The following is a 22,737-nucleotide window of genomic DNA, read 5'->3' as shown; positions in this document are numbered from 1 at the left end:
TGGGCGCGCTGGACAAGGCTAAACAGCGCCATTGTCGCCATCACGGCCACGATGGCAGCGGCCTGGTCCCAAAAACCCTTCACGATCGTCGGTGCGGGAACTTGTCACGGAACTCGGGAGCAAGAGTGTGAATGTACAGCCAGCCCATGATAAAATTTTCCTCGGCTTCCCATGCGCGAAGTGTGGATGGGTCGGCGGTAGCGGTCCGGCTATGCAGTGTTTGAACAATTGGCGCCTTGAGGTGGTCTCGATGTACCGACGCCGATTAAGGATGTTCGGGCCGCGGAGAAGGGTCGACTCCGGGACCATCGGGAGAGGATGGACCACCTTGTGCGACAGCGGTTCCCGCTGAAAATCAGCGTCGGAAAAATCACTAGCGGCGTCGGCACTAGCGCGGTGCTGGCATTGCCGGAGACGGAGGGTCAACACTGCCGCCCGCCATCGTGCAGGCAGCTGATCGCCGGGGCTGCCGGCGCCGGCGCTGGCTGCTCGGCCGCCGGCCGCTGCTGACTGCCGCTGTCTCGGTCGCTGCTCGGCCAGTCCTCGGTCTGGCGGCTCGGCGGCTGGTCGCTCGGATCGCTGCTCGGGCTGCGGGACCGTCTGCGGGGCTGGCGGCTCGGGCGGCTGGTCCGCTCGGGCTGGCGGCTCGGGCGGCTGGTCGCTTCGGGGCTGCGGCTCGAGCGGCTGGTCGCTTCGGATCGGTGCTCGGCGGCTGGTCATGCGAAGCGAGTCGCTCGGGCTCTGGGCCGTCGGGGGCTGGCGGCTCGGGCGGCTGGTCCGCTTCGGGGCTGGCTGCTCGGCGGCTGGTCCGCTCGGGCTGGCGGCTCGGGCGGCTGGTCGCTGGATCGGCTGCTCGGCGGCTGGTCCGCGGCGCGCGGCTCGGCGGCTGGTCCATTGGCTGCTGCTCGGGCGGCTGGTCCGCTCGGATCTGGCGGCTCGGGCGGCGGTTCCGCGGTGGGAGACGGTCTTGGCAAAAGCGGTGGTCGTCGGTGGAACCAGGTCGATTCTGCAGGAAGTTAGGGTTTCCCTTCCTGCAGATTCGACAGGCTTTGGTTCACCGGAGTTCCGCCGGGATTAGGGTGATGGCAAGCCCTATACTCAGATGCCCAAGGGCTCTGATACCATGTGAAACCCTAGAAGGGTTGAGGGAGAGGAGAAGATCCTAGATTGAAGGAGGAAGAAGATAATGACTTTAGGACCCAAAGGGGTACATAGAGGGTATTTATACCCTAGGAGAGTAAGTAGGAGAGAGAGTACATAATAGGGAAGAAGTCCACACTAACAGAGATAATTTCAGTCACCTGATATATGATATCGAATATCTAATATCTGTCCAGTATGGGATTTTGGGATTTATTGGTTAGGACGTGGCAGATGCCGGTACCAGATATCAGTTTAAAATACGACCCATGTCCCATATGGAAAAAAATTAAAAGATGAGAACATTATAAATTCTTTCAAAGACTACAGTTTAATTATGTTTTCGTATGTTTCACAGTAATAATAAATTATTTTAACATTATTTCAATTTATATGTTGGAAATCAAAACACCATGCCAATATCTAACATCATCATCCATCCCGTGGGACGAAGGCTGATGTCAATATCAAGGTGGATAATGATATCTGATAACAGCACTGTGGCAACCGATATCCTGTACTGTCATCTGATATCCAGATGTTAATAAAGATGGTTATCATCATCTGATAGCAGACTCTACTCTGGGGACAGTAGACTCATGGGATCGAATCAAGTTGAATCCATTGATTCATGGTCAGGTAAGTCAAATAATCAGAAGACAATTTAATCCCCGCATGTGAACAAGAACAAACTGGATGACTAGGAATGGGTTGTTATTCAAGCAGATTTTTCAAATAAATTTGATTGATTCAATTCAAAATGTCCGGAAAACACTCAAATATGATGGGGACCTCTAGGACCTGCTGAATCAATCAATCAACAAGGCAGGATGACGATAATTCGGTCGCTTAAAGTGTGCTGATTGATCTGCTGAAGAGGTTCTAATTACCATCAGTGGGCTATCTGGTGTGCCTATCAACCAGAATGAACCAGCAGGATCTGATCTACCCATTAAAAAAGTTATCTATTTTTTCAATCTATCATACTTCGACAAAGTGAAAGCAACCAGCATTTCTAATTATTTTAACTTTCAATCAATTGCTGTACCCGTAGCGCACCTCCATGCTGACACCTAATGAAGGTGGGAAGAGCTCCGCGCATTCCATGCACCACCACTGCGGCTGGGGTCCAGCATGCTGCTGGCACGAGCAAACTTTTCCAAGCACTTCCTAGGTATCACTCATGTATTTTTTTCTTTTACTGCTCCCTGGGCGTGGGCGAGCAGGGTCCGTGTGTAAGTGGGACATTTATGCTCGCTCCACGTCTATAAACGCTGATGAAAAATCCGCTTAATAAATAAAAAACCCCCTGGGTGGTGTCCAGGGCACGACTGGATCAGTCTGCGAGCACAACCTTGGGGTTGGCCGTACCTGGCACTGTATTTTTTGCCAACATAAAAAAACTTTCAATTGATTGTTTTTTTTCTCTCTTGAGTCATTATTTTATAAATAGAAATATGATATTTATGTATTTAGATCTAATTATTCATTCGAATCCCATTTAAAGATTGGGCCCAATGGTTGGATCTTAGACTGAAACAAAATACATACTTCATGTATTGTGGACTGGATTTGGTAAATTAACTGCTTGATCTAATCTAACATTTGAAAAATCTGATCGAATCCCAAAACCCTAGCTGCCAAGCTCATTACCATGAACATCAGTCTCCCTCTGTTTGAAACGGTGACCATTCTTATGTTCCCTTGAATATTGTCTTTTGATAGGTGATAAATTAATTTTGTTTGAATTAAATTTTAGCCAAAAAATTCAGTTTTGGTAGATATAATTGTTAGGAAGATGTGAAATGTATAAAGTTTGAAGCAATTAAAAGCATGTATTTTGAATGAAAAAATATAATAAGTTAAAATCAATAAATCTTCATTCTCATCTAGTTCAACATACCAACTCATCCTTTGCCCGCTATTTATGCGGTATCCAATATTAGACAACCTATGTCTGATATCCAGGTGAAGTTGAGGCAATTTCAGGTACATGATATCGGATACCGAACTTACATGGAATTTTGGGCCTCAGGTCCATGATCTGAACTTGATTGTGTGCATTCATATGGAGGCAAAGATGGCTCTAAAAATAAAATAAATTATAAATCCGAAAACATCACCTTTGCATGAATCAACTCTATGATTTCTTCACTCCTTGAGTGGACATTTTCAATCTGATCAGATGTCCCAACCCCAAAGAATATCCTCTAGATCTTCAGAGTGCTTCATCTCCTCTTCATTCCATATATTAGGCTGCCAAAAGTCTAATTTCCTCTCCATCTAGTCTTCAATGGAAGCAACCCTCAAGAACACAAGAGGAAAGGCACTCAAGCTAACTCACATTTGTATTGAATGAGGGTGCTCCTTCTATTTAAAATTTATGGGGAAATTTTCATAAAAAGTCTCACAAAATTCCTTGTCTCTAGAAACATATAATAAAAGCTGCCTAACTAATACTCTATCCACCAATGTCCAAAAAACTTGTGCGTATGACCCTCTAGGCCCATGTACTTTTCTAGTTAATAACTTTAATGTCATAATTGTTGGACCATTAAAACATTTATTGGGTCAACCTTATTAATTGAGTATATCACATATGGATTCATTAATTAACCCAATGGATTGATTAAGTAGCATACTTAGATGAGTTAAAATGTAACCCAATCAATTGGTTTGAATGTCAACTCTCTCATGGAACCTTTATCGTCACAAGTTATGATGAATGTATAACTCTTCATCTGAATGACTCCTCATTGACTTAGGGTATGGTTAACTATCCAACCCAAATCAGTCATTCTAATTAATACTGATGCATTATATAATCATAAAATATCACATTATCCAATATTTCCTATATAGCTACATTAGCTCCCTTAAGTCAATCTCATCTAATACTAAGGGCGGACAATCCCATACTAATTACGCAATCACAATTGTAGACTTGTTTCTGCATAAGAGTAAGGCCATTCTGGAATCTCGTAATTAGATACTCATATGTCATAGTCAAAGCACAAATGTCCATACACATGCTCGTGAAATAAATCATGACATGAATCAACCTGATTGATGATATCACTTAAGTAAACTATTTTGCCAAAGAGCACCCAATGTCTCCACACTATTATTGGTTATGGGATCGGTCATAATCATAGTATGACTGGGACTAAGTGCTATTCTATTCGGACATGTTTAGAACATATGTCTCATATCTAAGGACCACTTACGTGATCATTACAGGAATGAACCTGATTGATGATGGGTATAACATTACATTTTGATTTATTTCACGAGCATCTTCTGAATAGGAATGATTATAACACATGTAAAAGACAAATGATCATCATGTTGTGATCCCAACACAATTCACCTAGTCATTTTATGTTTTGATGGACTTCGATCCTAATCATAACATGTTCACCATAGTAAATATAAAATGTATCAAAGAATATGGAACAAGATGTGCAATATGAGATTAGCTTAAGGCCACATACATTTCCAGCAGGACTGATTTAAAAAATCTTCCTAATATCATATATGATGATGGGTATCTTAATAGCCAAGACATGGTGGATGATGGTACCATACATCAGAATCTGACATCCAATTATCAAAATCTGTCATGTCTTGACCACTAGGATTACTTATGTGCCATAGTCTTGTGCCGTTGTTGTTATTGAATGTATTTACCAAAAATATAAGGGGTTCCTTTATTTACTAATTTTACCCAAATTAAAATAAATTAAAAACTATATATATACCCCTAACATATATACTTTTTGGGAATTTAATTTTATTAAAATTTTTTCTATCTCATATAGTTGGTAATAGATTATACCAACACTTGTTGACCCATGTCGTGGTAATAGCTGAAATTAATATTGTCTTATAATAAACTTCTCTATTTTATTCCAACACATTTATTATATTCTCCTTTTTTTAGAAATATTAACAACATGTGAGCTCATTGTCATCTTCTTCATCTCAGGATTATGCTGAAATCATTAGAGTATTACCGCTATATGAATTTACATCCTTTATTACCTCTATCTTAATTATGACGAAATTGGTACTTTTGTAGATTTTTTTTCCTAATTTTTAAATTTATGGAAAAACTGGGATGAGATAATTCCACTAAAATACTCATGATGGTTTGAAATATTTTATTTTACCTTCGCTCTTTAAAATTATGTAGGATTTAAAATATAATTCATATACTGATATCATATGTGAAAGTCATTTTCAGTGAAAAGAAAAGTATAAATTGTCATCATACTCATGAATTTTGACGTATATTATTTGGCGGAAATTAATGCTACAAGATATTTGACAGTGGATGGCTTTGGCCCCCACAATATGTTTTGCCACATGCATCCTCATGTTCTCATGTATCCTCCCAAATGTGACTTGGAGTGGTACATACCTACCAGATGTGTTCATAATTCTGAACATCATGAGATGATGATCTCACTTATGTGCATAATTCTTAAGGATATACTTGGAAAAAATAAAAATAAACGAGGAAATGATTTTTTTAAAAATACAGATTAATATCTATGAAAAATCTAAGAAGAAAAAAACAACGTAAAGCGGTACTGTAGCAACCGATATCTGACATATAGTGCACGATCGTCCAGGACTTGGATGAAGGACGGGACGGGACGAAGATCATCTTGTCTTATGTCCCAATTATTAGAAGTTAGTCTGAATCGTCCTGTCCAGAGTTCGTCCCGTCCCAAATATTTTTGTCCACTCCTGTCCGGTCCAAAAACTTTCCCATCCAAGACATTCTCGTCAAGTCCCACATCCGGGACGAGAAAGTGCATTAGGCCCCTCGGAATTTAACACGTGGCACAACACGTGTCTACTTCCAGCTGGAGCTCTCAGACTGATACATGACTAAAGTTCTGGATCGTCCCAGACGTGGACGATGGACAGGACGGGACAAATTTTGTCCCGTCCAACGTCCAGAGTAAGTTCGGGGACGAAGGACGGAACAGTTTTTCGTCCACCGATAAAAAACCGTCCCATCCAATCACACGGGGACGGTTTTTCGTCCCATCCAGTCCTCCCGGGACAAATTTTCGTCTCGGCCCTCGTCTCGGAAGAAAAAAGCCCATTTTATATATTTAATATACCAATATAGATTTTTTCAAGTTTTTTAGGGAATTACAGAGGAGAGAGAATGCAAAGGGACATATTTACAATTATTTCTGAGCGACGTCAGTTTGCATACATGTAAAAATACAGGGACTTTGATACAAATTGTTATAGCAAGGCCAGGTGGCAGCATCACAACCATCGGATATGAATCTGTCAGTTTTCCGTCCAGATTCGTCCGTCCATCGTCAGAGACATCCGAACAGAAGGTTTTTTCGTCCCATGGGATGAAAACCGTCCCGCTCTGTGGTCACCGGAACAAATTTTCATCCTGAAATTCGTTGGTACACTGGGACGGGACGATTTTTTCGCTTCGGGGCAAAAAAATCGTCCCATCCACGTCCCTGCACTATATTAACATGACTCCCACAGGACGCAGAAGCCGTCCCGTCTTCTGTCCAATGCTGCAGACAGGACGGTTATTTCGTCCATGGACGAACCAATCGTCTCGTCCGCGGACGGGTGGACGATTTTGTCGTCCACCAATGAACTTACCGTCTCGTCCGCGTCCGTGCACTATCTGACATCGTTATCCGATAACCGGATATCGGTACAAACGGATATCCGGTATAACCCTATACCGGTACAAAAACCAACCCGATATCGTCATCCGATATCGGGAAAACAGCCGAGCGTAGTTTTTTTTCAAGGACTTTGTTTCTGGTTCGTAAAACCCCTCTTCGCAAAGAGCCGCCGTCTCCTTCGAGCTGCAAAACCCAGCGCAGGCAAGGAAGAAGGTAGCTCCCAACGCTCAATCCCAAGGCTTAATCCCAAATCTCGATCCCTCTCCATCTCTCTTGTTCTTTATCATTATCGCTTAATCTTCATTTGGGTCTTGACTTTCTGGGATCGTTTTTTTAGCATTGTTGGTCGGGCATCTTTGATAGCTACTCATTTATGTGCTCCTACATTTTCCCTTCTCTTTTCCCATAAAATCTCCGTAGCTTTTCGGAGGAATTTCGCTTCCCGGTTTCTTGTTCAGTTCTTTGTATTTGGTGAACGGTTAACTCTGACTCCATTGAAGGAGGATTAACTGGGCTTTTATGATGCTGAATTTGAGTGTCGTTTCGTCTCGGATTCTTTCGGTCTTGTCAATGCCCCGATTTATAACTTTCGACGCCATGTGCAAGCCCACGGCGTTCTTATTTTTGTGGAAAATTTTGGTTCTTATTGTTGTCTTTTAGGCATTTAACTGATTCAATTTGTCTTCAGGTTACGGAGAAAACGACTGGAATATTTCTAGTAGCTTTAAGCCGCGGCTGAGTTGAGGCTGACAGGATTGGAAGGGATGGCGGTAGGACTATTTCTTCTTTTTCCTCTATGCCATTGAATTATTATTAGTCGTATTCGTCTTAGTTCGGGTTTTTTGTCATCATCCTCGTTTTCGTACTTCACACGAAGTTTCGCTCTCTGAGTGTTTGATGCATAATTTTTCACGGTTCAGGACTTGTTTTTAATTTGAATTCATTTTATATATTCCTGTTTTGCGAAGACATTTCAGAAAGATTTTCTTTGAAATTTGTGAAGCATAACTATTGCCTCTCTTACAAAGAATTAGAACAGTGTTTCGTGTCGACTAAGTTTTTTTCTTAGCTTCAACTATTTTTCATCCCTGCTATTTCACCCAGTTACTTTTTATTTCATTTTATTTTTTGTTGAACCTTAACACTTCGCATCATTTTTATGCTGATCCGCAGAAAATTAAAAAAGCACCCCGAAACTCCGATCAAGCATCGAAGGGTAATCGGGATTCAGGTTCCCTTCGGGCCTAGGATTTTGATTTCGGTTATTATGTTTTTTTGGTGTAAGATATTAACTCTTGCCATCTTTAAATTGGTGTCTAAACTTAGTTAAAAGCGATGGGACAACGGGCGAAAATATCCCTGCTTCGAAGAAAGCTGCTAAAGAGCACATGCAACAGTTACAGAGGCTTGAAGAAAAGGTTCTTTTTTTATTCTCCCAGATTTCCTCTACATAGATTCAGATAGTGATATTCATAGAAATGGGAAACTTAAATTCGGTGATGTCTACTGAATCATCTGATGCATAGTGGAAATTGAGGATTACAATGATCTTGGCTAATTCTCCAAAAGGATCAACGCGTCAAAAATGCCATTTAATGAAACTTTGAAACCGGTTAATGTTGAGTTTTCTCGTGGGAAGTGGAAGGGAACTCTTGATTAATTAAAAAATAATGATTACTGTTATCACATTTAGCATGACGCTGGAACCTTTTTATGGGATGTTTTCACTGTTATGTATCCAGAAAAGAAAACGACAAGTGACTTATATCGTAGAGTTGAGAGAGTGTGCATGAGGAGACGCAAATATGACCAAAGAGGAAGCGACTCATTTAATTACATTGAGACGATATATACAATCTTATCGGGCCGATTAGTATTTGGCTAATTAAGCAAGTGTACAACTCTTATGTACTACTGCTATGTTTTCCTTAAATTATGTGTAACACTTGAGAAACATGTGCTAACGCAAAACAGAGTCTATCTTATAACATATTATGAATACAAAAATCTGTGTTTACTCTCATCGTTGCATTCTGTGATCAAGTATTTCGTAATTTTTTGATGCAGGATCCAGAGTTTTATCAGTTTCTTAAAGAGTATGACAAAGAACTCTTGGAGTTCAATGACGAAGGGCTCAATGTGAGTGAATAATATATTGTTTAATAAAAAGATTCAAGATATTGATATGATCTTTGTCTGTTTCTTTTTCAGGATGAAGGGGATACTGATGTCGAAGAAAGTGAATCTCAGGTAGGACTTCTACACTTTTCTTTGAGGGACCGAATTCCTTCATATTTATCGTGGCCCCTTTACATTTATCCAGGACGCTGAAGATGCCCTAGACGAAGATGAAATCCCTGGGTTTACTTCTGACGACGTTGAGCTTGACAAGCTTCCAAGAAAACTCATAACGACCGCAATGATTGACCTCTGGTCCGAAGAAATCAAGAACAATCAGAAGCTTAGTGCAATAAGATCATCATTAAGAGCGTTTCGTTCAGCCTGTCATTGTGGGGATGATGATTCGGGCAACATGTCGGGATTTAGTATTGTCTCTAGCGGTGTTTTTAATAAGATTATGGTTCTCGTCCTTGGTGAGATGGACAAGGCACTCAGAGGGTTATTAAAATTTCCCCCCTCAGGAGGAAAGAGAGAAACTGTTCTTGATCTCGCAAACACCAAGTTATGGAAGAAATACGGCAGCCTTGTTAAGTTATATCTGGGGAACGCCCTTCACGTCTTGAATCAAATGACTGATGAAGATATGATCTCATTCACACTGAAGAGACTCAAACCCTCAGCCGTTTTCTTGGCTGCATTTCCCGTGCTCTTAAGGAAATATGTCAAGGTAATGTTACCATTATAATCTGCATTATAGTCTATTTGGGTACATTTCCTGCCTTTTGTTGTAGCTTCTCTGCTGAATAAACAGGTTCTGCTTCATTTCTGGGGCACAGGAGGAGGTGCCCTTCAAGTGGTATCCTTTCTGTTTTTGAGGGATCTTTGCATTCGGCTTGGTGCTGACTGCTTGGACACTTGCCTGAGGGGCGTCTACAAAGCGTATGTCATGAACTGTAAGATTAAGGGGAAACATGCCAGCCCTTCTAAGCTTCAACATATTCAATTTCTTGGAAATTGCGTCGCAGAACTTTGTGGAGTGGATTTGTCCAGCACTTATCAGCTTGCATTTATCTACATTCGCCAATTGGCATCGGTTCTACGGGCATCCATTACTGAGAAACCCAACGTCAATCTTAATGAGAAGAATAAAGAAAAGCCTAGAAAGGGGCAAACAACCGAATCTGGGAGCAAGGTAATTTCTTTCCTTGCCTCATATCTGGCATTGAAAAGGGAGGGGGAGAGATTAATAGTTGTTTTTTTAACCTCCCTTCAATATCTAGTTCTCAGAAATCTACCTTCTCTATTAACCAATGACTGATAAATGTTGAACTCCGTTCGGCTTAGGAGAGTCAATAGAGAGAAATGAAAGCCAAACCCGATTATCAAAAAAGTTTCTAACCCCTTTTGTACGGATAGGAACCCTTAAGGTAAAATTACACAAGAGACTTTATGTCGAACAAGTTACTGGGAAACCCAAAACTCGTCTTTGTTGAAGTCAATTTGCTGTGGATTCGATTATGTTTTTTTATTTCTATCTTTTTGGCGTCCTATGGAAGTTGAGGATTCTGGAGAGCAGTACTTTATTCTTTCTGTGCTTGAAAAACTGCGCTTTCATATTTTACTTACGTACCTCTCTTCGAAGTAAACATATTCTGTTGTAATTATCATTTTTTACATGCTTCCAATTGGTGGCTGAAATTCTGGCTGATGTTATTTTTTCAGAAGGCATACTTGAAGGTTTACGATTGGCAGTTCCTCAGCTGCCTCGAGCTCTGGACTGGAGTAATCTGCGCCTACAGCTCTGACCCAGATTTCCGACTCCTCGCCTACCCTTTGACTCAGATAATTTTCGGGGTGGCTCGTTTAGTGCCAACTGCGCGTTACCTCCCGATTCGACTTCGATGCTCGAGAATGCTTAACCGGATCTCCTCCTCCACTGGCTCGTTCATCCCAGTCTCTCTCCTCCTCCTTGAGATGCTGGAGATGAAGGAAGTCAACGCTCCTCCCACAGGAGGCGTTGGTAAAGCTGTCGATATGTTCACTCGGAAGTTGGTATGAAAATCTATGTTTCTTCTTGTTGATTAGAGATGGGCGTGCGGTGCAGTGCAGAAATTCACCCTCTTTGGGCGAATTTTCGATTGCTCCAAACCGTGGCAAAAAATGTGTTATAAAGGTTTCGAATCTGAGAACTTTATAAACATAGCCATCCACCCACCGTGACTTAGTCAATAACTCATCTTTGAAAAACTAAACGTAGTGTAGACATTAGCCACCCACACACGAATCATGTTTTTATTCTTTTTTAAAATTAAGTAACCGACCAAAACCGTTCATCTGCTCTGCCCCAGACTTTGGGTGCAATCATACCAACACTAATCCACCGGATCCCATCAGAACTCCAAAGTTAGGCATGCTTTGGCGAGAGCATTACTAGGATGGGTGCACCCCCTTAAAACCTTTTTAAAAAAATCTTTTCCCCAAGCAGGCGAATGTTTGACCAGTCCACCAATGAGGTTGCGAGCATTTGGAATTTGGGGCTGAAATTCAAGCCACCCACCACCCAAAGTTTAACTGTGAGAAAGTTGAAGGGTGGTTTGAAATTTTGATTTCTTAAATGGCCTCAAACTGCCCACCAAACATGATCATGACGATGTCTATCATCTAATTTCATATCTGAAAGATGAGCTCAAGTATCGAATTTTTGAAGTTTTTGGTCGTGTGGCATAAATAGGTTGGAAAGCCGACAATGAAGACCCGGGGCTTCCAGGAGGCATGCGTTCTTGCTGTAATTGAGCAGCTGGCGGATCATCTAGCCGAGTGGAGTTATTCCATCGCGTTCTTTGAGCTCTCTTTCGTTCCTCTTGTTCGTCTTCGGAGCTTCTGTAAAACTACGAGGAATGACAGATTCCGTAGATATGTCAAGGAGCTTGTCCGTCAGGTAAAAAAGAAATGCACGTCTTAATTCAACTTTATACTTCCCGTCTTCTACCATGGTTTAATTTTCTTTTTCTTAAAGGTGGAGGCCAATGTACTGTTCACGAATGCCAAACGAGGGTCCACTGACTTGCTGCCTAATAGTCCTGCCGTAGCATCGTTTCTTCAGGTTAATCTTTTTTTTGAAGAAATTCTTAAGGTTAATCTTAGTTTTAACGCCATAAAATTTGTATTGGTGAACATCAACGAGTTAACTAATTTTTATTTTTAAATCAATGAGGTAACTAATCGCGCTTCTCCATAGGCTGAAAAGGAGGCAGGAGCTAGTCCTTTGACAAAATTTGTTGAGACATTGCAACTGAGGGCCCAGCAGAGGGCTGATTCCCTGCAGAAATCTAGGTCTGCAGAGTTATAGATTTTCTTGTTTTTTTTGTCTGAAATTCATCTTGATTTGGATTGGGCTGTTCTATACTTTTCTGACATACTGAAATACACTTTTCAGCCTTCTTGTGGGAGAGAAATCTTCAAGATTTAGCAGCCGCAGGGCTTCTGGCGAATCCGAAGAGGACGAAGACGACGACGCAACTGACGGAGAAGATTCAGCCGACGAAGCCGGCACCAAAGTTTTCAATTCTTCCTGGTTGCCGAATCCCAGGTACTCTACCTAATTCTCATCTCTCTCTCTTCTCTCTCCCATCTTCTGAACATATTTCCTCCATCATCTCTTCTTCCATCTTCAGTCAGATACGCTTTCTAATCGATTGCCTCTCTGCAATGGGTACATTGTCTCCAATGGGTGCAATATTTGGCATCTCTCTCTCCTCAATTATCTCTTGCCGCTATCCTCACCATGTGTAGCATCTCTCTCCATTATCTCCAGTGTACCTATCTCTCTGTCTAACATATTTGCATATATTTCCACCATCAAGTACTCTATCTACTCTCCATTATATCGTTTGGGTCTCTGTTTTATCTCTCTCTCCTCCAAACGGATGACTCCATGGTGCATACATCATATGACATGATGACTTTGTTCGCAGGGATGGAGAGAAGAAGCAGGGCGAGGAGGAGAAGAAGAAGAAGAGCAGAACAGTAGCGGTGGAAGATGACGTGGTGGAGGACCTTATCCTCAGCTCGGACGACGACCAACCCCCGGACGAAGACCTCCACGTGTCATCCGAAGACGATGACCACGACGACCAATCCCACGTGGAATTATCCGTTCAGAAAAAAAGAAAAAATCCCCGCCGTTTGGGGCCCACCAAGAGAAGGAAAAGTCAACATCGCAGACTTCCCCAGTAAACGGAGAATTACACAAAACTCCCTGACCAAGTTTTGCTCTTATCTTCTCTGCCCAACTCAATTCTAACCACTCGTTTCCCGCCTTCTTCATCTTCTTCGTCTTCTTCTTCTTCCTTATCTTCTTCTTCTCGCCATAGCCAGATCGCCATAGCTCGATCTTGCGCCGGAGCTTCAATGGCGGCGACGTCGGCTACCTCGTCTCTGCTCAGCTCCTCGATCTTAGCGGCGCCGCGTCAGGCCATGTCCGCGACTGTTCATAGGTCCGTCGGATTGAAGAGGAAGCCGGTGAAGGCTAGGGTTTGCTGCGAGGCGGCGTCGACCTCCACCGCCGATCTCTCCTCCGATGTCGCCGCGGCCGCCGCCGAGATCGCGAAAGTCGGGGCTAGAGTGAGAGTGAAGGCCTCCGTCAAGGTTTTCCATGTCCAGAAGGCCCCCGATCTCGAGCTTCAAGGCCTGGAAGGCGTGATCAAGCAGTACGTCGGGCTGTTTAAGGGCCAATCCATCTCCGCTAATCTCCCGTTCAAGGTCGAGTTCAACTTCCCCGACGGAATCGACGGCCGGCCTGGCCCGATCAAGTTCCTCGCTCATCTCCGCGAGGACGAGCTCGAATTCCTCTCTTGAGTATTTTGATCGAGCAGGGAGTCTTTCTTCTTTTTCGCGCGTAATGCTTGTATGATACCTTGAATTTCACGTCCAACAAAGGGGAATTTGGGAAGAGAGTCTGTTCGAAACCCTAATTTGAGAAATCTCGCCTGCAATTTCGCCAGCATTCTATAAAGCCAGAGCTGCTGTGCCTTCTTCTCTCTTCTAGGCAGAGAGATGAAGTTCAAAGCTTTTCTCACGGAGGAAGGTGTCAACCTCCTCGACAAGCGTAAGATTGCCTTCTTCTTCTACTTCGTCTGTGTTCTTCGTTTGATTTGCAGATGATTAGGTTTCTTGCCGGCTCTCGACAAGGTGGGGAGGGTCTGCCTCGTGTACTTCACGAGGAATCACGCCATGTTCCTCCACAATCTCCTTAACGGCGATGGCGTCCAGTGCGTGGCGCAGTTCGACAAGGATCTCCTCTTCAGCGATTACCGCATCTCCAGCAAGAACGACGACAAGATCGTCTTCTCGCTCGATCTCGCGCTCCTCCAGCGCGCTCTCCGCAGCGCCGTATCCATCCTCCATAGCCAGGGAGGTTGCGATCCATCGGAGACCGGCGATCTACAGAGATCTCCTCGCCAGGTTCAGATCAAGCTCCTGAAGAAATCTCCTCCCGGATCCCAGCAGCCCAGCCCCTTCCTCTCTTTCGAGACCAAGGTAATCGAAACCCTAATCGCGCCAGATCTCAAAACCCTAATTCCTCGGCGTTTAGGGCTACAAATCCGCCGTGGTCCACGACGTTCCCATCTCCAGACCTCTCTCCAAAGACGATGTGGCGGAGCTTCAGGGAGCTCTGGACATGGCGCAGCAGCTTCCTCAGGCAAATTTCTCGCCAATTTCCTGATCTTATTGTTGGTCGAGGATCGCTTCTCTGGAAATCTTCTCTTCTGTTCAGACTCTGGTTCAGATTCCCGATCTGGGTCAGCTGCAAATCCTGGTGGAGCGTTTGAAGAACGTGGGTGAATTGCTGAGCGTGTCCATCGCTCAGTATGGGGACCTCCATCTTCAGGTCTCCACTGGTCTCGTCACTCTCGGCTCCGAGTTCCGCAGGCTTCGAGTCCTAGGAACCCGAGGTAAACCCTACTACGCATAAAATCATTCATCTCTCTTTTCTCTCTCTCTATTTCTCTCTGTATACATATATATAGCTATCTGTATCTGTATCTCTATCTGGATCTGTATCTCTCTCTCTATCTCTATTTCTAATCTATTTTTATCACTATCTCTATCTCTCCCTATCTCTAGTTCAATCTCTATCTCTCTCTTTATTCCTATCTGTATCTGTATCTGTATCTCTATATCTCCCTATCTCTATTTCAATCTCTATCTCTATCTGTATCTGTATCTCTATATCTCCCTATCTCTATTTCAATCTCTATCTCTATCTGTATCTGTATCTCTATATCTCCCTATCTCTATTTCAATCTCTATCTCTATCTCTATTTCTATCTCTATCTGTATCTCTATATCTCCCTATCTCTATTTCAATCTCTATCTCTATCTCTATATCTATTTCTATATCTATCTCTATCTCTATATCTATCTCTCTATTTATATATATATATATATCTCTATATCTCTATTTCTATATCTATCTCTATATTTGTATCTCTCTTTATATTTATATATCTCTGTCAGTATCGGTCTCTATCGCTGTCTCCGTCTCTATCTCTATCTCTACCTGTCTCGATCTCCATCACCATCTCCATCTCTATCTGTCTCTATATGTATTCTCTATCTCTATATGTATTTCTCTATCGTTATCTCCATCTCTAGTACTATTTTCCATCTCTAGGACTATTTGTACTATCTTTATAGACTCTCATTGTGTCTCTATCATTATCTCTATCTCTAGGCTTATTCTCCATCTCTATCCCTCAAGGTCTATTTATATTTATTCTCCATCTCTATCTCTCACTCTCTCTATCTTTATCTCTATCTCTAGGCCTATTCTCCATCTCTATCCATCTATCTCTATTACTATTTCCATTCTTTATATCTATCTCTCACTCTTTCTCTATCTTTATCTCTATCTCGATCCCTCTATCTCCATTTCTATTCCCATTCTCTATATCAATCTCGCACTCTCTCTTTCTTTATCTCTATTTATATTTCCATTCTCTATATCTATCTCTCACTCTTTCTCTATCTTTATCTCTATTTTTATTTCCATTCTCTATGTCCAAGGCCTATTCTCCATCTCTATCCCTCTTTCTCTATCTTTATCTCTATTTTTATTTCCATTCTCTATGTCCAAGGCCTATTCTCCATCTCTATCCCTCTATCTCTATCTTTATCTCTACTTTTATTTCCATTCTCTGTCTAAGGCGTATTCTCCATCTCTATCCCTCTATCTCTATCTTTATCTCTATTTTTATTTCCATTCTCTGTATCTAAGGCCTATTCTCCATCTCTATCCCTCTATCTCTATCTTTATCTCTACTTTTATTTCCATTCTCTATATCTAAGGCCTATTCTCCATCTCTATCCCTCTATCTCTATCTTTATCTCTATTTTTATTTCCATTCTCTATATCTAAGGCCTATTCTCCATTTCTATTCCCGTTCTCTACATCAATCTCGCACTCTTTCTCTTTCTTTATCTCTATTTCTATTTCCATTCCCTATATCTAAGGCCTATTCTCTATCTCTATTCCCTTCCTAATTATAAATCTCTACTCATCTCTCACTCTTTCTCCATCTTATCTCTATCTCTCTCTGTCTTTATCTTCACCTTTATTGTTATCTATCTTTCTATCTCTCTTCCTCTATCTTTTTCAGTATCTCAACATGTCTCTTTACTCTATCTCTATTTATCAATCTCTATTCATATCTCTCACTCTTTTTCTATCTTATCTCTTTTTCTCTTTTTTTTTATCTTTACCTTTATTGTCATCTATCTTTCTATCTCTCTTCCTCTATCTTTTTCAGTATCTCAACTTGTCTCTTTACTCTATCTCTATTTATCAATCTCTATTCATACCTCTCACTCTTTCTCTATCTTATCTCTTTTTCTCTTTTTTTTATCTTTACCTTTATTGTCATCTATCTTTCTATCTCTCTTCCTCTATCTTTATCAGTATCTCAACATGTCTCTTTACTCTATCTCTCTCTATTTCTATCTCTACCTCTACATCTATCTCTGTCGCTATCTCTATCATCTGTTGATCTCTACCATGGTTCTTCTAGCGGATGCGCCTGCTGGAGATCACAAGCTCACTCCAGAGTCGCGAACAAGGCTAGCCATTGAACGCGGGGAAGCGCAGTCCGTGGTCTGTCATTCCCTTCTTTTTCTTTCCTTGTGATGAATTTTCATAAACTAGTGATGAATCTCTTACCAATGTTTGTTCGGTTCCATGGCAGCAAGTGAGCATGAAGCACTTATCCAGGAGCCTCCAGTGCCATTTTGCCAAGCCTGACTGTGCATACTATGGTATGAATGCACAATATCTGAGGTCTCGATCAATTTTTTTTTAAAAAATCTATAGTGTGGGGGATTTGCAGGGATTGCTCCTCAAGGTGCATGCTTGACTGTGATTTATCAGTTCTTCTTGCCGGGGACAAGACAGATGGATAAATCTATCAGCTTATACTGCCGGCTTCCTGTCCTCGAACCGGGTTATGGATGAACTGGGTATTGTCTCTCGTATTGCTGTGATTATTCGCTGTCCCTTAGTTTTCTAGCCCTTGTTCTTGAAGATTCACTTACCTTTTATTTGACAGAGATTTTAATCTCAGAAAACTAGATTTGATTGAGTTGATTGAGTTGATAGAGTTGAGATTTGATTTAGTTTAGATTTGATTAGATTTGATTTAGATTTGATTTAGATTTGATTTGATTTAGTTTTCTAGATTAGATTTGATTTAGTTTTCTAGCCCTGATAGAGTTGAGTCTCAGTCATAACGATTTGATTGGGTTGAAGCTATGATGGGTATGTATTATTTTTCTGGTGATTAATATGCATACGTTTAGAGGGCATTTATCCTGTTTAGTGGAGTTAAATCAGAAATTAAACACGTTTTGTAGCCTCCAAATATCATAAAAGTAGGGATGTGGTAGCCAAGAAATTCCATCATTGCCAGAAACCTTTTTGTATAAATCATTTAAAATGAATAACTCGCAGGATATATGATCAGCAAAAATTTGTAAAGCCAACAGCATGGAAAGTGGGATGATATTTATCTTTTGTGATATGTTGGGAATAAATGAAAATTAATCCTAAATATCCAGTCACCAGAACCCTTTGGGTAAATTTTGAACTGACAGATACATAAAATAATACTTTTCTGTGAAATTACTCATCTATATTGGGATTTCTGAAGTACTTGATCTGAATTTGATCACTATCACTACCCAGTAGAATGAACTTTAATGCTTTTGCTCTTTCATAGTATAAGAATTGACAAATCATTAGTGATTATTTGATAAATGTGTGACAGACATGACTGAGAAGATTAGAATTAACTTTTTGATGACATGAATATGAGACATACATGACTGAGATGATTTGAATTAACTTTTTTATTGAGATGAATGACAGCCATTTTCAATAAATGTTGTAAAATGATGTGTATCCAATGTTTTCAGAAAACTGAATGGCAAGCAACATTTTAATAATAATCTCGGCATAATAAACTAGATATACATAGTTCAACTATTAGCCTGATATAACAAATGAACAAATGAGCTCCATGACTTACAGCTACATGACTTTGGTGAGAAGAATATTTAATGCAATTGTAGGATAAGCAATATGTTCAACGAACATAATATTGATGTTGTCTTGTTGAAACAGATCATCTTGATACCTCATTTATGTATTTGAATTTATATGGTCAAATGATCTCAGTGGAACAAACTAGACTTCGCATAATGATAAATTATAAGATTCACATAGGAAATTGATAAAGATTAATGTGGCTCTATTATTGTATAAGGGGTATGTAACCTCAGTATGACTATCTGGTCAGCAAATGGCCATTAACCATCAACACTTTCTGAATAGAGGAGAATATGGAATAATTACTTATAAAATATTTATGCGGATTCATGTGTTACGTGTTGGGTTCCGTGCCTTGGTTCGGTCATAGAAAAACACGGTTCCATGGATGCGGAAGCGTGTCGATAGATTCACAATCGATATTTAAAATAAAATATTCAATGTACCTTGTGGGGAACTCGTTCCACCCTTGACTTTGCCACTCTGAGATTGTTCTGAAGTCGTTCACACGTCTGACCTCCAGAAATATCCACGCGATCACTCGGCGCTTGGATCTCCACTTCTTCTTCGATTCTTCTTGAAAATCTAGAAGATCTCCTCACCATGAAGACACTCTCCCTTGGATGAGTGGAGAAGAGAATGGAGAAAGGGAGGGGATCTCAAATCAGACTTTGAGATCTAAAATGATACCCATTTCCATCTTTATATTTCACTTAAGGTTTTTCCCAAAAACCCTACAAAGTAAAATATATCCACCAATGCCCTTATGACCTTGTGCGTGTGACTAGTGTTTGCCCGTCCCGATACCAGTACCCGATGATGGTATGGGGGCGGATGCTGAATAGGATACCGGAAAGGGAATTTCCGGTATCCATTTTTTCGATATCTGGATATCGGATATCAGTATCGGATATTGGCTGCTAGAGTGTCGATATCAGATATCGATAACCGTCTCGATGTCGTCATCTGCCTCCATCTCAAGGGGGAGGATGACGACATCGGTTTTCGATGTTGGATATCAAATTTTGATATCCAATATTGAAAACAGTATTTCATGTATTTCGATTTGAAACTTTCGAATTGAATGTTTGAATCGAAAATACACGAAGGGTCTGGCAAAGGCAAATGGTCTGGCAGACGGTGGATGGTGCATGATGGACGGCGGCATCGGTGGACAGCGGCTTCAGCATACGGCGGCAAAAGCGGAATTGGCAGACGGCGGACGGGGGTAAGTTCGTATTCTTGTTCTTCTCTTTCGCCTTGGAAATTCATGTTTCTTTTTCTTCTTCCACTATTTCTCATATACTTCTTCATTCACCAATTCTCAATTCTCATCTTCCTCCTTTTAATTAAAATGTTGTAATTTCCATTCTGGTTGCATTTATTCAAAGAATTTAATTTCAAATTAAAGTATCTGTATTCAGTAGCTTCAATTTTTATTCTTCCTCAGTTCAAGTTCTTTCCATTGCATTTTTCGCTATCTTGTGATTTCAATTCATCTGTGATATTGCCCACTATACTAAGTTTCTAGTTGAAGAGAATGGTATAATGAAAAATTATATGTACATTATAAATGGGGTTGCATCTTAATTTCATATTTCAGTTTCTCCCTATATCTCTAACCTTCTCTTTGTCTTTCTCACTCTTTATCTTTCTCTTTGTAATTCATTCTGTTGCACTGTCTCTTATTCCTTCTCTATATCTGAAAGACTGAAACACACACTATTTCTTACTCATTCTATCTTAATCTTTCACTCTTTCTCACTCTTTATCTTTCTGCATGTCTCTCATTCTCCCTCTCTCTCCCACTCTTTCCCTCCTTATCTCTCCCACTCTCTCTGATTCTCAATTTCTCACATTCTCCCCCTCTTTCATTCTCTATCACTCTGCAATTGTTTCTATCTTTATTTCTCTCATTCTCCCTCTCTTTCACTCTTTCACTCCTTGTCTCTCTCACTCTCTGTCAGTCTCAGTTTCTCTCATTCTCCCCTTCTCTCATTCTCCATCACTCTGCGATTGTTTCTATCTTTATTTATCTCATTCTCCCTCTCTTTCACTCTTTCACTCCTTGTCTCTCTCACTCTCTGTCAGTCTCAGTTTCTCTCATTCTCCCCCTCTCTCATTCTCCATCACTCTGCGATTGTTTCTATCTTTATTTCTCTCATTCTCCCTCTCCCTCTCCCTCACTCTTTCACTCCTTGTCTCTCTCACTATCTGTCATTCTCAATTTCACTCATTCTCCCTCTCTCTCACTCTTTCACTCCTTGTCTCTCTCCCTCTCTGTCAGTCTCAATTTCTTCAATTCTTCCCCTCTCTCATTCTCTATCACTCTGTGATTCTTTCTCTCTTCATTTCTCGCACTCTCTCTCACTCTTTCACTCCTTGTCTCCCCCACTCTCTCTGAGTCTCAATTTCTCTCATTCTCCCCCTCTCTCATTCTCTATCACTCTGTGATTCTTTCTATCTTCATTTCTCGCACTCTCTCTCACTCTTTCACTCCTTGTCTCCCCCACTCTCTCTGAGTCTCAATTTCTCTCATTCTCCCCCTCTCTCATTCTCTATCACTCTGTGATTCTTTCTATCTTCATTTATGGCACTCTCCCTATCTCTCACTCTTTTACTCCTTGTCTCTCCCACTCTCTCTAATTCTCAATTTCTCTCATTCTCCCCCTCTCTCATTCTCTATCACTCTGTGATTCTTTCTATCTTCATTTATGGGACTCTCCCTATCTCTCACTCTTTTACTCCTTGTCTCTCCCACTCTCTCTGATTCTCAATTTCTCTCATTCTCCCCCTCTCTCATTCTCTATCACTCTGTGATTCTTTCTCTCTTTATTTCTCGCACTCTCCCTCTCTCACTCTTTCACTCCTTGTCTCCCCCCCTCTCTCTGAGTCTCAATTTCTCTCATTCTCTATCACTCTACATATCGTTTTCTCTTTATTTCTCTCATTGTCCCTCTCTCTCACTCTTCCACTCCTTGTCTCTCTCACTCTTTGTCAGTCTCAATTTCTCTCATTCTCCCCCTCTCATATTCTCTATCACTCTATGATTGTTTCTATCTTTATTTCTCTCATTCTCTCTCTCTCTCTCACTCTTCCACCCCTTGTCTCTCTCACTCTCTGTCAGTCTCAGTTTCTCTCATTCTCCCCCCTCTCATTCTCTATCACTCTGCAATTGTTTATACATTTATTTCTCTCATTCTCCCTCTCTCTCACTCTTTCCCTCCTTGTCTCTCTCACTCTCTGTCAGTGTCAATTTCTCTCATTATCCCCCTCTCTCATTTTCTATCACTCTGCATATGTTTGTCTCTTTATTTCTCTCAATCATCCTCTCTCTCACCCTTTCATTCTTTGACTCTCTCAGTTTCAGTCTCTCTTTCTCCCCTCTCTCATTCTCTATCACTTTGCGTATCTTTCTCTCTTCATTTCTCTTAGTCTCCTCTCTCTCACCCTTTCACTCTTTGACTCTCCCACTCTCTATCAGTTTCAGTCTTTCTCATTCTCCCACTCTCTCATTCTCTATCACTCTGCGATTCTCTCTCTTCATTTCTCTCATTCTCCCTTTCTCTCTCACTCCTTCCCTATTTCACTCTCTCTTAGTCTCAATTTCTCTCATTCTCCCCCCTCTCATTCTCTATCACTCTGCATATTTTTCTCTCTTTATTTCTCTCATTCTCCCTCTCTCTCACTCTTTCACTCCTTGCCTCTCTCACTCTCTATCAGTCTCAATTTCACTCATTCTCCCCCTCTCACACTCTCTATCACTCTGCGTATCTTTCTGATGGTGACTAGGACAGCACACCAATACCGGACACCTTCACACGAGTTGTCCTGCATCATGACGCATCGCCAATGCCAACTTCAGAACCGTCCTTTGACGTGACAAGTCGACACATCTCCAACGTCAATTAATTTTAGGTTTTTATATGAACGATTATCTTATTTTCTCTTTCCTCCAAGGCCTACACATAGGCCAATGTTGTAAGAAAGACTTGGTGAATTTCTTTTTGAATTGAAGTTTCTTATTCTAAAAGGAAGTTAGCCTTAGCCGTCTCTCTACCACGCGCCGCGCCTGCCCGACTCTCTCCCCATGCGTGTCGCTCAACCGCTGCTGGCGATAACCGTCTCTGCTCCGACCGTAACCACCATGGCCCACCATCTTCCTGCTCCGCCAACTCCACACCCATCCCT

The 22,737-nt window shown here is 41.4% G+C and overlaps 3 protein-coding genes across 5 annotated transcripts; all 3 read left to right on the top strand.

Annotated features, from left to right (window-relative positions):
- Positions 1-6,910: 6,910 nt before the first annotated feature.
- Positions 6,911-13,271, top strand: LOC144699934 (Noc2p family). 2 transcript variants are annotated; one of them, XM_078571278.1, is made up of 14 exons: positions 6,911-7,037; positions 7,513-7,594; positions 7,998-8,040; positions 8,151-8,242; positions 8,892-8,963; positions 9,036-9,074; positions 9,148-9,672; positions 9,757-10,137; positions 10,668-10,997; positions 11,677-11,883; positions 11,962-12,048; positions 12,184-12,278; positions 12,382-12,534; positions 12,920-13,271. In XM_078571278.1, the coding sequence occupies exons 2-14, from the start codon at positions 7,589-7,591 to the stop codon at positions 13,179-13,181; spliced, it is 2,292 nt and encodes a 763-aa protein (XP_078427404.1). In that variant the 5' UTR covers positions 6,911-7,037; positions 7,513-7,588; the 3' UTR covers positions 13,182-13,271. The 2 variants fall into 2 exon arrangements, with proteins under 2 accessions (XP_078427404.1, XP_078427403.1); XM_078571277.1 differs by having other exon boundaries at positions 7,998-8,055.
- Positions 13,249-13,896, top strand: LOC144699936 (ferredoxin-thioredoxin reductase, variable chain-like). Its single transcript, XM_078571281.1, has one exon. It carries the CDS (start codon positions 13,356-13,358, stop codon positions 13,800-13,802), a length of 447 nt encoding a protein of 148 aa, XP_078427407.1. The 5' UTR covers positions 13,249-13,355; the 3' UTR covers positions 13,803-13,896.
- Positions 13,897-13,913: 17 nt separating this feature from the next.
- On the top strand, positions 13,914-17,581 carry LOC144699935 (Hus1-like protein). Of its 2 annotated transcripts, none has more exons than XM_078571279.1 (7): positions 13,914-14,052; positions 14,113-14,483; positions 14,539-14,646; positions 14,722-14,899; positions 17,015-17,097; positions 17,189-17,258; positions 17,330-17,581. In XM_078571279.1, exons 1-7 carry the CDS (start codon positions 14,001-14,003, stop codon positions 17,452-17,454), a joined length of 987 nt encoding a protein of 328 aa, XP_078427405.1. In that variant the 5' UTR covers positions 13,914-14,000; the 3' UTR covers positions 17,455-17,581. The 2 variants fall into 2 exon arrangements, with proteins under 2 accessions (XP_078427405.1, XP_078427406.1); XM_078571280.1 differs by having other exon boundaries at positions 17,314-17,581.
- Positions 17,582-22,737: the final 5,156 nt, after the last annotated feature.

This window comes from Wolffia australiana, chromosome 2 (genome assembly GCF_029677425.1).
Source record: "Wolffia australiana isolate 7733 chromosome 2, ASM2967742v1".
Classification (NCBI taxonomy): domain Eukaryota; kingdom Viridiplantae; phylum Streptophyta; class Magnoliopsida; order Alismatales; family Araceae; genus Wolffia; species Wolffia australiana.
The sequence above is the reverse complement of the archived record's forward strand: the minus strand, read 5'-3'. Positions and strand labels throughout refer to the sequence as shown.

What these genes read in the sequence shown, in the direction of transcription:
- LOC144699934 (XM_078571277.1), top strand. An exon ending in GAAGGGTAATCGGGATTCAG is followed by an intron (nt 8,056 to 8,150) that starts GTTCCCTTCGGG and finishes GTCTAAACTTAG; the next exon opens with TTAAAAGCGATGGGACAACG. An exon ending in TCGAAGAAAGTGAATCTCAG is followed by an intron (nt 9,075 to 9,147) that starts GTAGGACTTCTA and finishes ACATTTATCCAG; the next exon opens with GACGCTGAAGATGCCCTAGA.
- LOC144699936 (XM_078571281.1), top strand. Translation starts at nt 13,356, where the DNA reads ATGGCGGCGACGTCGGCTACCTCGTCTCTGCTCAGCTCCTCGATCTTA.
- LOC144699935 (XM_078571279.1), top strand. Translation starts at nt 14,001, where the DNA reads ATGAAGTTCAAAGCTTTTCTCACGGAGGAAGGTGTCAACCTCCTCGAC. An exon ending in GCGGGGAAGCGCAGTCCGTG is followed by an intron (nt 17,098 to 17,188) that starts GTCTGTCATTCC and finishes GTTCCATGGCAG; the next exon opens with CAAGTGAGCATGAAGCACTT. An exon ending in GCCTGACTGTGCATACTATG is followed by an intron (nt 17,259 to 17,329) that starts GTATGAATGCAC and finishes GGGGATTTGCAG; the next exon opens with GGATTGCTCCTCAAGGTGCA.